Source organism: Sceloporus occidentalis, unplaced genomic scaffold, assembly GCF_023333645.1.
Source record: "Sceloporus occidentalis isolate IW3139 unplaced genomic scaffold, rSceOcc1.0.p SCAF_7, whole genome shotgun sequence".
Lineage (NCBI taxonomy): Eukaryota > Metazoa > Chordata > Lepidosauria > Squamata > Phrynosomatidae > Sceloporus > Sceloporus occidentalis.
Window position 1 is genome coordinate 73,333,008 of NW_028316987.1, and position 12,766 is coordinate 73,345,773.

General features: G+C 40.8%; 1 protein-coding gene across 1 annotated transcript in view; it reads left to right on the forward strand.

Annotated features, from left to right (window-relative positions):
- The first annotated feature begins 695 nt into the window (after positions 1-695).
- The window catches only part of PLXDC2 (plexin domain containing 2), a 269,613-nt gene continuing 257,542 nt past the window's right edge, over positions 696-12,766 (forward strand). Inside the window, exon 1 of the mRNA XM_089533334.1 lies at positions 696-1,682. Coding sequence (XP_089389460.1) covers positions 1,568-1,682 — 115 coding nt within the window. The 5' untranslated portion in view covers positions 696-1,567. The remainder of the gene's footprint in view (positions 1,683-12,766) is intronic.

Below are 12,766 nucleotides of genomic sequence, written 5' to 3' on the forward strand. Positions count from 1 at the left end.
ATTTTTAATTTTTTTTGAAAAATATATTTTTTAATTTTTTCTTTTTTAAAAAAAACATTACATTTAAACCAAATCTTCACTCCCTATATGTAAATAACAGTTAAGTTCGTGCCTGCGATATTGTACTGTGAAGGTATGGTTTTTTTTGTTTGAATTTTGCGAGTTGTTTACATCACAACTATGAGCATGACATTCAGTGGTATCTGGGAATGATGGTTTAGAATAACATTAGTGCCACACACACACACACACACACACCCCAAGGGTTCGGTATGGTGTGAAATGGGAGGAGGAGGAGGTCAATGAGGGGGTGACACCATGAGTGACCCCAACCCTAGGGAGGCCACTGGGGAGACCCACCACCCCTGTCCTTCATCCCGCCTTTTTTGTAAGGGACCCCTCCACTTGTGGGTCTTGTTTTGCCCTCATTTGTTTTTGTTTGGCTGGTCTCCCTTTTGCCCTCAACTGGGGACCGAGAAAGAGGCAGAAAGAGTTGGGCTGAGGAGGGAGAAAAACTGGGCTCCTCTCCTCTCCCCTCTTTCCTTCCACCCAAGAAGCTGGGGATTTTTTTTTGGGGGGGTGGCCTTTTTGTTCCGTCTGAGGAAAGTGCAGACGCCCCTCCTCCTCCTCCTCCTCCTCCTCCTCGCTTGAGGCACCACAACTCAAGAGCCCCATTCCCAAAAGGGAGAGGAAGGAGGAGAAGGTGAGGAGGACCAGAAACCAAAGGCTTCTGGGAGCCAAACTCTTTGGGAGCCAAGGGGGGTGTGGGGGCCGGGTTTGGGCTCCCTCCCTGACGAGGAGGATGGCTTGCGCCAAGTAGCCGCTCCTCGCCTCCATTGTGGGATCCTCTGGAGCCCAGCCCCAGCTGAAGGGAGTCCCCCAGAGGTCTGGGGAAGAGAGCTGGGCTGGGTCGGGTCCTTTTCTTGTTTCGTGGGGTTGGTTAGTGTTTGAGAGAAGCCCGCCTTTCCCTCCCTCCTCCATCCCTCCCTCCCTCCCTCCTTCCCTCTCTCCATCCTCCTTCGCGCAAAGAAGAGAAGCCAGAGCGCGCCGCAGCGAAGAAACGCGCCTGGAAGCCCTGAGGCTGAACTGGATCCTGGTCCTGTTCGGATAGAGGGCTCCTTTTTCTCCTCCCCATCGGACTCCCTTTCTTCTCCTCGGCTTTCTCCTCGCCTTGAGCGCTGATCCAGAAGGGTTGCGAGAGAGGAAGACTCCCTCCTTCTCCTCCTCCTGTTTTTCAACTCCTTCCTTCCTTCCTCCGCAGTTAGGAAGAGTTGGGCTCTTCATCTGTTTCCCTCCTATTTCGCTTCTTCACCGACATCCCTCGTTTGTTTTGGGGGTTTTGTTTTCCTTCTTGTTTGGACCCGCGGCTGCCTCCCGCTTTGAAATCGGAGCGGATTCGGATTCCCAGAAAAAAGTGACTTTCCCTGGACCAAGAAAGGAAGGAAGGAAGGAAAGGAGGAAGGGCTGGCGGGTGAGCCTTCCCTCTGCTCTGTCTCCCAAATCGGATCCCGAGGAGAGACCCCTCCAGGCAAACAAAAGCCAGGGCAGGAGCCCCTTCGGAGGCGCCATGGCCAGGCCCCGGGGAGCCCACTTCGCGGCGGCGGGGCTGCTTTTACTTTTCCAGTCTTTGGCCCACCGGTTCCAGCTCATCGGAGCCCTGAAGCCGAAGCCGGCGAGTCACGGTAAGAAAGGGATCGGGACCCGGGAGGGAGGGAGGGAGGGAGGAGGAGAGCTCTGAGGTGTGGGATGCAAGGGAGACTTGGGCTGCATCTACACTGGGGAAATAACCCGGTTTGGCAGCGCTTTAACTTGTTGTCTGGCTCTTTGCTATGGAATTCTGGGCCCACAACAAACTCCAACTCCCAGAATTCCATAGTAAGGAGCCAGACAAAGAGTTAAAGTGCTGCTAAACCGGGTTATTTCCCCAGTGTGGATGCACTAGTTGTCTTCCATCCATTGGGACCTTTTCAAACCTTCCAGAGTGGCATGGAATTGTAAAGGCACCTGTTGTGTGTGTGTATGTATGTATGTATGTGTGTGGCATTTTTCTTGTGCTGTGTTTCTGTTTCTGGCAACCACACTCCTTTGGTCTCAGTGTAGGAGTTTAGCCCAGTTGTGTTGTTTAGCCTGGTGGTGGTTTTGTGTTTGGAGAATCCTGCCCTTAAATCTTAAGCAAGGAGGGGTTGGGTTGTCCGGTTATCCAGGATCCCTTCCTTCCATCCTTATGATGGAGTTTATCACACTGGGATTAATTTCAGCATTGAAGAGAGACGAAAGCGCTTGTGAAGCATCCCGCAAAGAAAGCAGAAACGGCGAGGAATTGCATGAATGATTATCACACGCAGTTGTGCAAATAAAGCAATGAAATCCTGAAAGTAAAAGGATGCTTGTTGATGCTTCTTTGTGACTTTAATGTGTGATGTTGTGTGAAATCGTTTTACGTAATTACACAATTTTTCCAGGACATTCACGGGATAAACTCCCAATGTGTGATAAACACCTATGAATGGTTTGATTCCTTTGAGACCCAACTTGCCAACTTCTTCCCAACTCTTCCACAGAGTATTCCTTTCCTTCAGTAGTGAAAACTGTGGTCTAACTTCTGCCCTCTTTGTGGGGGAAAAAGGGGCATCTGTCCATTTGACTGTTCTTAGAGAGACTGTCCAGTGCCAGCTGTTAACATACAACCAAAGAAGACTTCAGCATCTTTTTCCCACACATGGTTTGAGAGAACAGTGGTAGAATTCAAAGACATATCTGTCTTAGTCTGGATCAGTATACAAAGAGATCTTGTACCACATTTAAAATCAACCCCTGATTTACACATTAGTCTCAATGGTGCTACAAGATCCCTTTGCAATGGTTTTAGCAGATACACAGATGAACAACTGAGGCGGTAGGCAGTTTCAGACAGTGAACATGGGATGCTGCTTTATACTGTACTGAGGTCAGTTCATTTGTCCATGTAACTCAACATGGTCTTTACTGGCTGGTAGTGGTACTTCAAGATTTCAGACCATAATTTTTCCCACCACAATTGGAAATGCCAGGGATTGAACCTGGGACCGTGAGCATACAAAACATATGTTGTGCATGCTTGCTTGCTTGCTTGCTTGCTTGCTTGCTTGCTTCCTTCCTTCCTTCCTTCCTTCCTTCCTTCCTTCCTCTTCAATGCAAGACTCAGTAATTTCAGCCTCCTAACCTGTAAACTAGCCTTTATAGATCAGTCAATAGGATCTGCCTATTGTACCTCTGCTTACTGAAGTTTAGTTTCAGAAATGACCACTGTGGGTCTAGTGTACCTATGAAGCAGAAGTTGAGTAGATGGGAGTTTTTTACATCTTGAGTGACAAGAAGAGCATCATTTGTTAAGGGAGCTTTGCCAGCAAAAAAGTTGGCTATGCTACTTCCACCAATAGTTTTGCATGTGAAATGTTAACAATTAGGCACTTAGGGAACAAGGGGCATTTCCAGATTTGCTGTGACACTCCCAGTTCCACCTCTACTAAAAAAAAGAGAGGTACCCTTGCCTTCTCGACTGTGGCTGTCTTTGCCTCCTTCCATCAATGCTTGTTCTGGGGGAAGAGTGGATTGTAGAGTTTCTTTTCTTGCTTTCTCTCCCTGAAATCCAGCTTGTTTGTTTGAGTACTATTCTGTTCTTTCCAGCCTTTCTTTCTGAGAAGATGGTTCATTATTGATGGCATAGCTAGTACCTCTTTCTCATCCTGTTTCTTGTTCTGACAGGTTGCAAGCAAGAATTTTGTTGGCTTGCATGAATACAGTATGTAATGTACTGGTGTTTTATTCCCAAAGGATTGACACAGGATTATACTTTCCTTTCAGGAGCAGTAGTGGTGTTTCCAGCACTTTGGTTGCCATGCAGATGTGGGGTGGGGAAAGAGACATAGAAGGGTCTGCAGTAGCCTGGGTCAAAGGCTATGAGTTATTTTGGGGTTTGCTCATTCAGTCAAGGGAGGTAGTATGGGTTCTACAACGTAATTGTGTTACAATGGGTCCTTAGTATCTGCTGGGGTTTGGTTCCAGGACCCCCCATGGATACCAAAGTCCATGGATGCTCAAGTCCTACTATATACAATAGCATAGTGGAATGGGGACCCTTCTGTAAAATGGCAAAAGCAAGATATACGTTTGGAATTGATATATTTTTAAAAAATATTTTAAAACAATGGATGATTGAATTCATGGATTTAAAAACCCATGGATACAGAGGGTTCCTGTTTTCTTCAAGGATCACTGTCTTGAGTGTTTGTGTTGTGTGCCTTCAAGTAGTTTCCGACTTATGGTGACCCTAAGGTGACCCTATCATAGGGTTTTCTTGGCAAGATTTGTTCAGAGGAGGTTTGCCATTGCCTTCCTCTGAGGCTGAGAGCACGTGACGCCATATTTATTCAGAAGCAAGCAAGTCCCACTGAGTTCAGCAGTGCTTATTCCCAAGTCAGCATGTAGATGTCTTACAACAAACAAACAAACAAACCAGAGACTTGTGACATCTTTGTTTGGGAGGATTCACATCCACTTTGTCAGCCCTATAAAGTGTTATCATTAGTTACCAAATCACATGCACATACATTCCCCACTCCCCATATACCTTTATACATGTATAAGGAAACTCAGTTGGTAAAAAGTATAGGCAATGAAAAAAAAGGCAAGCACTTCAAGAAGGACAGAAGGTTTGTGACATTCCTCTATAAAACTCAACTGTAAACAAGATAAGAATAGGCACTACTCACAGTAATCCTGAATCTCAGTTAAGGTAAAAATGAATGGAATCAAATTTGCTACTATACTGTAGTTTAGTTAAATCTGCAATGCAGGTCTGGAAGGTCTCTTTTTCTTTTGGTGAATAGTGCTGACGTTTCTCTATGTTGTCATTTTTTATGTCAGATTTGTGTCCGTTTATTCTTTTGTGTAGAAATTGATCTGTTTAAGTAGAAGGTCATTGTTGACAGTTGATGGCATATAACATATTGGAGGATGAGCAAGGAAATGAGCTGTTGATCATATGACTGATGATGTTAGTCCTGTAAATTATGTGAGGTTTTTACTTGATATATGTTACCACTTAAATTTGATACGTCAGTGGTTTTATCTAATGAGCTGTTATAGTGTGTTTATCCCATTCTATAGTGGGCAAAGCCTCTAAATACATCCATAATTTTGTTAGGATTTTAACTTATTGTCTTCCAGGTTCTGTATCTTGCCATAAACATATCCCTAACATATGTGTAAATGTAAATATATTGTAAGGTTGTGCACATATTCACTGGCTCAGAACTAATCTATCTGAAATAACCACCACATCTTGGTTGTACACAATTATTACCACTATTTAAGAGTCTGTTGCACCCATAAGCATGGAGGGAAAAATCAAACCTTAAATCTGACTGCAAACATAAAGCAGCGATTAAAGTATTTCAGCATATATATACCATATATACTTGTGTGTAATTTGATCTCATGAATAAATAAGTTAAGGTTTTAGGGCCAAAATTATGAATTTTGATATGACCCATGCATCTGAGGAATGCATCTGAGGAAGTAGATTGAAGTCTATGAAATCTCATGCGGCCAATTTCTTTCTTTCAGTTAGTCTCAAAGATGCTACAAGATATTTCTACATACTGATATGACCCATGGGTAAGTTGTGGGTAAAATATAGGAGCATGTAACAAAAGATGTAAAAGACAAAGCAAAGATAATGGTGCCAAAGAATGTTCAAAATTCTGACAGCCGTAACTCTTTCTGCTCACCATAAAGGCTTGAAGGACAAGGAGGGAACTATGGTAAACTGTGGCTGTGCAATGTATGAGAGAGGCCACCAGGTATGGGCAGAGCTAAGAAAATGCACATACATCAAAAAGCATCTAAAGGCAAGAATTAAGGTATAGTATTAACTCTTACTAAAACAAAAAAGGAATCATCCCTTCTCTGAGTAGAATGATGAAAGGTGAGGGGTTAGACTGAATGGGACCTAAAAGAAGCACTGATTCCTCTACTCAGAAGTGGTGTGACAGCAGAGAGAATAGAGTGAGTGAGTGCTTCTTTTAGGTTCTCCCAGGACAGACTAAGCCCTCACTTTTTGCCACTCTAGTCAGAGAAGAGGATGGTTCATTTTTTAAAATAAGAGTTAAGGTACAGTACTTATTTGATCCATTGATATGTTGACACAGTTTTTTGGGGCCAATTTTTTGACTAAAATATCTAGACCTATATATGAGTAAAGTCCTCCCTCTGTTTTCATGGGGTATCCATTCTGGACCATCACCACCCCCACAAAAATGGAAAATTGCGCATATTCAAGCCCTATTAGCTTGAATGGTACACCGCGGGTGCGTGCCCCATTTTAACCCCCACCATTTGCCTCCCGTGGATAGTCAAGGGATGTGGATCCCAAGTCCACGAGAACAGAAAGAGGACATTCAGTACATTTTATATACATTACCTACAATAATTTTTCAGTGCTCCTGAGTATATGCTTTCAGTCTGATTGTTGTTGTTTTTTTCAAATTGCCCTTCACTCATTTCTGGTGTTTGTCTTCTGGAGACTAATATTTAAGAGCCAGAAGATGGTTTGAAGGTGTATGATACTGTGATGCTATTATTGCTTAGGTAGTTCTTGATGGCAGATTTTCAGGTAGCCCCAAGGATGCTATACTGAGGCCTGTTACAGACTGACAAAATAAAGTTGCTTCGGGTCTCTTTGGAGGTATGCTGTTTAAATGATGCATGCATCCTAAGAATCCGGAAGCTGCACCAAAGCTGCACTCCAGTGCTTAGGAATGGAGTGTGGCTTTGGCGTGACCTCTGCACTCTTAGGACCCATGCATCATTTAAATAGCATACCTCCAAAGAGACCTGAAGCAGCTTTATTTTGGCAGTCTGTAACAGGCCTGAGCTTCCAAAAGAAAAAGTTCAATAGTGTATAACAAATAAACCAGGGCACCTCAGCAAAGGAATAAGATTCACAGGGACTTAAGAGAATTTGGGTGGTCAACTGTGGCCTTCCAATGTTTTTTTTTGTTTGTTTTGTTTTTGTTTTTGTTTTGACTGCAACATCTATCATCTCTCACCTTTAGCTATCAGGCTAATACTGTTGGGAAAAGTAGTCCAGCAACTTCTGGAGGACCACAGTTCCCCATCGTGTTGTAGAATCTTCTCAGAGATTATTGGGTAAATACTAGGAAACTTTCAGGCATTGCTAAGGTAGTAGGATATTGTCTTGGTTCAGTAGATCTTTCTTCCGCTCATGTATCATGCATATTTTTGTATTTGAGTGATAGCAATCATTATTATAATTTCACAAGTTGTAATGTGTGTGGAAGTGGGGGAACCTCACCGATATTCCTGTTAGACACAACAGCCTTCTCCAACTTGGTCCTTTTCAATAGTATTAGACTACAGACTCTCATCACCCCAATGAAGGGATAGTATTCTCAAACATCTGGAGGGCATGGGGTTAGGGAGGGCTGACAGAGAGATGAACTTTTCAGCTGGAGGACAGTGAGTTTTGAGTCTGGAGAAGTGATCAAGGTCATCCATGAGCTTTCCTAATTTTGGAACTCATCTCACCTCAATTAAAAATCTTGCCTTTAGTTTCCCTTTTCATTTTAGTCCTATTAGTATAGAGGTTCTCAACCTTTGGTCCTCCATTTGTTTTGGTCTTTAGCCCCCAGAAACCCTAGTCAACTTGGCCAGTAGATAGGAATTATGAGAGCTAAAGTCCAAATGTGGAACCAAAGGTTGGGAACCACTGAACCAATGCCATGTTGAGTTCTGATACAACCTAGTATAAATAGCTTCCTGCAACTGGACATCAGGATCCCTTGTTTTTAAATATATTGTTAACCACTTTGAGTCTCCTTATTGGGAGAAAGGTGGGATAGAAATGAATACAAGAAATAGATAAATAATCAGTCATTGGAAACATACCAGCAGGATGTCAAAGCTCATTGGTAGAATGTTCAAACAGAAGGTTATTGGATTCAGTTCATAGTGTTTCCTGTTTAAAGGAAGCTATTTAGTAGGACTGCTCTCTGTGCCAGAGAGCCTGGAGACCTGCTGTCATTCAGAACAGGCACTATTTGGTGAAATATTGCTGTTGTTGAGTTACTTTTAAAAATCAGATCCTTGCCTGGAAGGACACTGTAGAGCCTAATCACTTTCAGGATTCTGGTAAAGCAGTCCCCCCATTGTGTTGTGATGCTTCTCAAGGCTTCATTTCAAACAAAAACTTTCGTTACTAAATAATACAGAGTCAAGGTTTTGGTAGCTATCTGCAGCCTTTGCAACTTTTTTACTAAGAAAAATTAAGTAGGCACCCTCTCTGTTGTCATTCCATCAACATACATTACATTAGATTTTAATAAAGATTCTGATTTTAGCCCATATTTCATTATTGCTATCCACTTGGAGTGCTTTTTTTGGACAGGATCACCAGGGGTTTTGTGGATTTTTTTTTAAAAAAATTAATCACTATCGATGGGGATGATTCTTTGGGCAGGCTACTACCATTATTGATATTTTTCTTTTAAAATTTGACAACTGGTTGGCTTATAGACAACTGAAAGAAAGCTTCTTGATGGGTGAAAAGACTATGGGAATTGGACGAGTAGAAACAAAATTAGAAAATATAATAAAAGACCAGAAAAAACAAATATCTAAATTTTATAAATTAATAATTAAATTTGAATTAGAAGAAGAAACAATTAAAGAATACATGATAAAATGGGCAAAAGAGCTAAACCAACCTATACAATTAGAACAATGGGAAAGAATTTGGAAAAGGAGAATAACACAATCCTTAAATATAGATTTAAGAGAAAATTTTTATAAATCCCAATATAGATGGTATTTAACCCCACATAAACTATCAAAAATTGACAAAAATAAGAAAAACACTTGCTGGAAATGTCAAAAACAAGTTGGGACATAGCTACACTGTTGGTGGAAGTGTGAAAAAGTTAAAATATTTTGGAAAAATATACATATTAGAAATGAAAAAGATATTTAACTTTGAGGAACGAGCAGAACCCAAAATGTACCTCCTGAACATAATTGATGACGTTAAATTAGAAGAAAAGGAAGGAAAACTACTCTTCCATACAATTGTGGCAGCATGCTCGCTAAATCCTGGAATAAAGAAGAAATTCCCAAAATGAAGGAATGGAGATTGAAAATAATGGGCTTATATGAGATGGACAAACTAACCTCTCTGCTGAAGAAAAAATCCTTAGAAGGTTTACATAAGGAGTGGGATTTATGGGAAAAATATATACAAACAGAAAAAAAAGGGAACTATACAAATGAAATTTTTGAAGAGTAATGAATATATTAGTGTATTTGGTAATATTAAAAAAAAATAAAAGAGGATAAAGGTGTAACAAGGTAATTAATAGAATTGGTATAGTAAGAAATAGACACAAATAAAAAGAAATAACTTGAATCTTAAGGTTCTAGTTATAAACTGATAAGAGTTAGTAATTATTAAATGTTAATATATGATGGGAAAAATAAGTACTGTATTAGTACAGTAATAGGGTGAATATAATAGTTGGAGAATTTTACAAATAAATGATTGTTTTTAATTGTTGGATAAAAACGGTTGTATCTTGTATCTTGTTTCTTTTTAATAATAAAAATATTTTTAAAAAAATTGACAGAGGAGATGCTTAAAAGTGTGTTTTGGGGGAAAAGGTAAGTTTGGAAAAGTTGGTCAGTGAATGAATGGAATATCATGCTTGAGACCTTATTTATTTATTTATTTATTTATTTATTTATTTATTTTATATTCTACTTTCCACCCGATATGGGACCCGAAGCAGTTTTCACAGTAGGTCAAAACAGAGGAGCAGTAAAGATAAACCCAACTCTTTTCCTTTAGCAGGATGCAGTGCCACAGGACATCAGTAACCATCCAAGGACCTCCAGAGATTCTGGAGGAGGATATAATTTCTTTGCATCCAGCTATATGAAAATTATATATAAGTTTAACATAGACAATGAAGAAATCAAAACATTTAAAGAGTTCTTGTACCTAGGATCAAAGAATGATCAGAATGGTGACTGCAGCCAGGAAATAAGAAGTCTAGGAATGAGAAGGGCAGCGATGAAAGAATTAGAAAAGATCCTAAAGAGCAAAAACATATAACTGAGCACCAAAGTCAGAATTATCCAAGCCATAGTATTCCCCATCACCATGTATGTATGTGAGAGCTTGACAGTGAAAAAAGCTAATAAGAAAAAAAAATTAACTCATTTGAGATGTGGTGCTGGAGAAGAGTGCTGAGGATACTGTGGATAGCCAAAAAGACAAACAAATGGGTCCTAGAACAGATGAAGCCAGTTCTCTTGTGGAAGCCAAAATGAGAAAACTGAGGCTGTCATAGCTTGGCCACATCATGAAAAGGCATGACTCATTGGAAAAGACAATAATACTAGGAAAGGAGGAAGGAAGTAGAAAGAGAGGAAGACCACATGCCAGATGACTAGACTCAGTTAGGGATGTCACAAGCATTAATCTACAAGACCTAAGTAGAACAGCAGAGGATAGGGTGCTTGGAGATATCTCATCCATAGGGTCATATGAGATGGGGCCGACTGGAGGGCAGTTAACAACAAATAGGAAAATTGCTGGTCTCTTCTTCTCTTTCCCACTGTCAATCAATATGGAAATGGCTGTCTTGGAAGGGGGCTGGCATGGAATTGATTTGGATTTTGATCATGGCTGAGTCAGAACAGAATTCCAACCTTCGCCATGACCACAAAAGGGGGTTATGATCGTGTCAGGTGGATTTATATCATTGTAACTCATGAAAAGTATGCCAGCCATAATGTTTCACAGCTCTAGGAGAAAGACAGACATTCTAGCTTATCCGAGCTTAATATTCCTAGATGAGGTGGGTAGTCATGGAATAACTGATGCATTTGAAAAGCAGACTTCTGAGATTGAAAAATGCCAGGGGCACTGTTCTAGATTTGGCAGCCACTTAGAACTCCTGAGATAGAGGAAGAGAAAGAGGTCTATCAATACATATTGGACATGTAAAATGACAACATATCCCAGTATGTTTCTTTAGGGAATATACTAGCCAAGGTCACTGGGAAAATCCAGAAGCCATATGCACAGTATTATCATGCTACTGCCTTTGTCAGGATATTATCCTGTGGCCAGTTGAAGTGGTAGTTATCACTGAGTGATAAGCATTCACACTTGATAAGGCTTCTCCCACAGGTAGGCTCAGTGATGACTTAAGCAAGCTCTCTGTCAACCAGGGATAGTCAATCAATCATGTGTAAGACGATACAACTAACCTGCCTCAAATGCAGTCATTTAGCTCCCATAATTGTAAATGCAATAAGTGTAATAATATCTACCATCATGTAGGCTCAGGCTGGCTTACTAAAATAGCTGATATTTATTCATTAAAGTGCTATTGATTTTTTCATACTGTGTACGTTAATAGGGTAAGGAAAAAAATACTGAAGCTGTGAGCAGCGGGGAGTCAGAATTGGCTCTGGAGATGGAATCCTGCCTTGCAGCCCTTGTCAGGAACATCTCTGGAATTTTAACACATATGTCATTGCATCACATTGTGATTCAAGAACCCTGTCAGGGCAAGGAGATATGCCAACAGCTATATTATAGGAATAACCTATCCATCTTTCAGGTGGCTAACAAGAGTGTGACAAAGTTACATTCCAAAAGTAATTTAGATAATAGGAAAAACTATGATGCAATGGATAATGTTTTTAAATTACTTTAAAAGTTACTTTAAAGACCGTTTTAAGGCATTTTTAGATACATTTTGTGCAATCTTCTTATCGATCCTTAATTGCTCTGTGTGTGTTGTGTGTGTGTTTAAAAAGAAGTAAAAGGTTACTTTAAAAAGGCAGAAAGAACTATTTAAGGGAACAATTTATCTTCTGGGCTCAAGTCTGCTCCATTCCTGGTTGTTATTGGCTGAGGCCAAGATAGCCAGACTCACCAGTGGGAAGGAAGAGCAGTTCCCTCACTGCCCTTCCTGTGTAGGTTCAGTTGTCATCAGTTATCTGTGGGAAGAATTAAGCTGAAATCAAGAAACACCTTGCCGTTCTAACCCACTCAGTTATCAGCTACTTTTCCAAATTTTGTCTGATGAACAAAACTGCCCCCCCCCCCCAAAGAAGGACAGTGATCCTTCCAGAAGGCAGAGTGAGGAGGTTGGCCCCTGGCAGCAGATTTTTTAGGGTAGGAAAAGACAGGACATTGAAAGTTATTTTATTAGTACTGAATTAGGCCTAGATTTAGAGTAAGCCCATTGATTCCAGTTGGTCTGCTTTATGTATGATAAAGGCTGGATCTAATAATAATAAATACTTACTGTATTTTAACTATCACAGAAGGGAAGAGGGGATTTTTGAATTGCATCCCTTGGGTGCGAAGAAAGTGGATTTGCCTTGAATACTGTTCACCTTGGAAGTAGGGAGTATTAATTGTTCTGTGTTAGGCAGCAAAATGTCTTGGGTTGGCCCTGAAGCAGTATTTGCTGTTAGAGGACTTTTATCACAGGAGGCTCTTTTCCCATTAAAAAAAGCATGGTTTCTAAAAATGCAATGGAACCATTCCAGGATTGTAGTCTTCCTTTGTGCTAAGTGCTTATCACACACAGGACTCACAGCCCACCCAGTAGCCCCTATTCCCACCTCTTTTCCTAATTCCATTGTTTCCATGCAGATCACCCCCATTTTCCCCATCCTTGATTAGAAT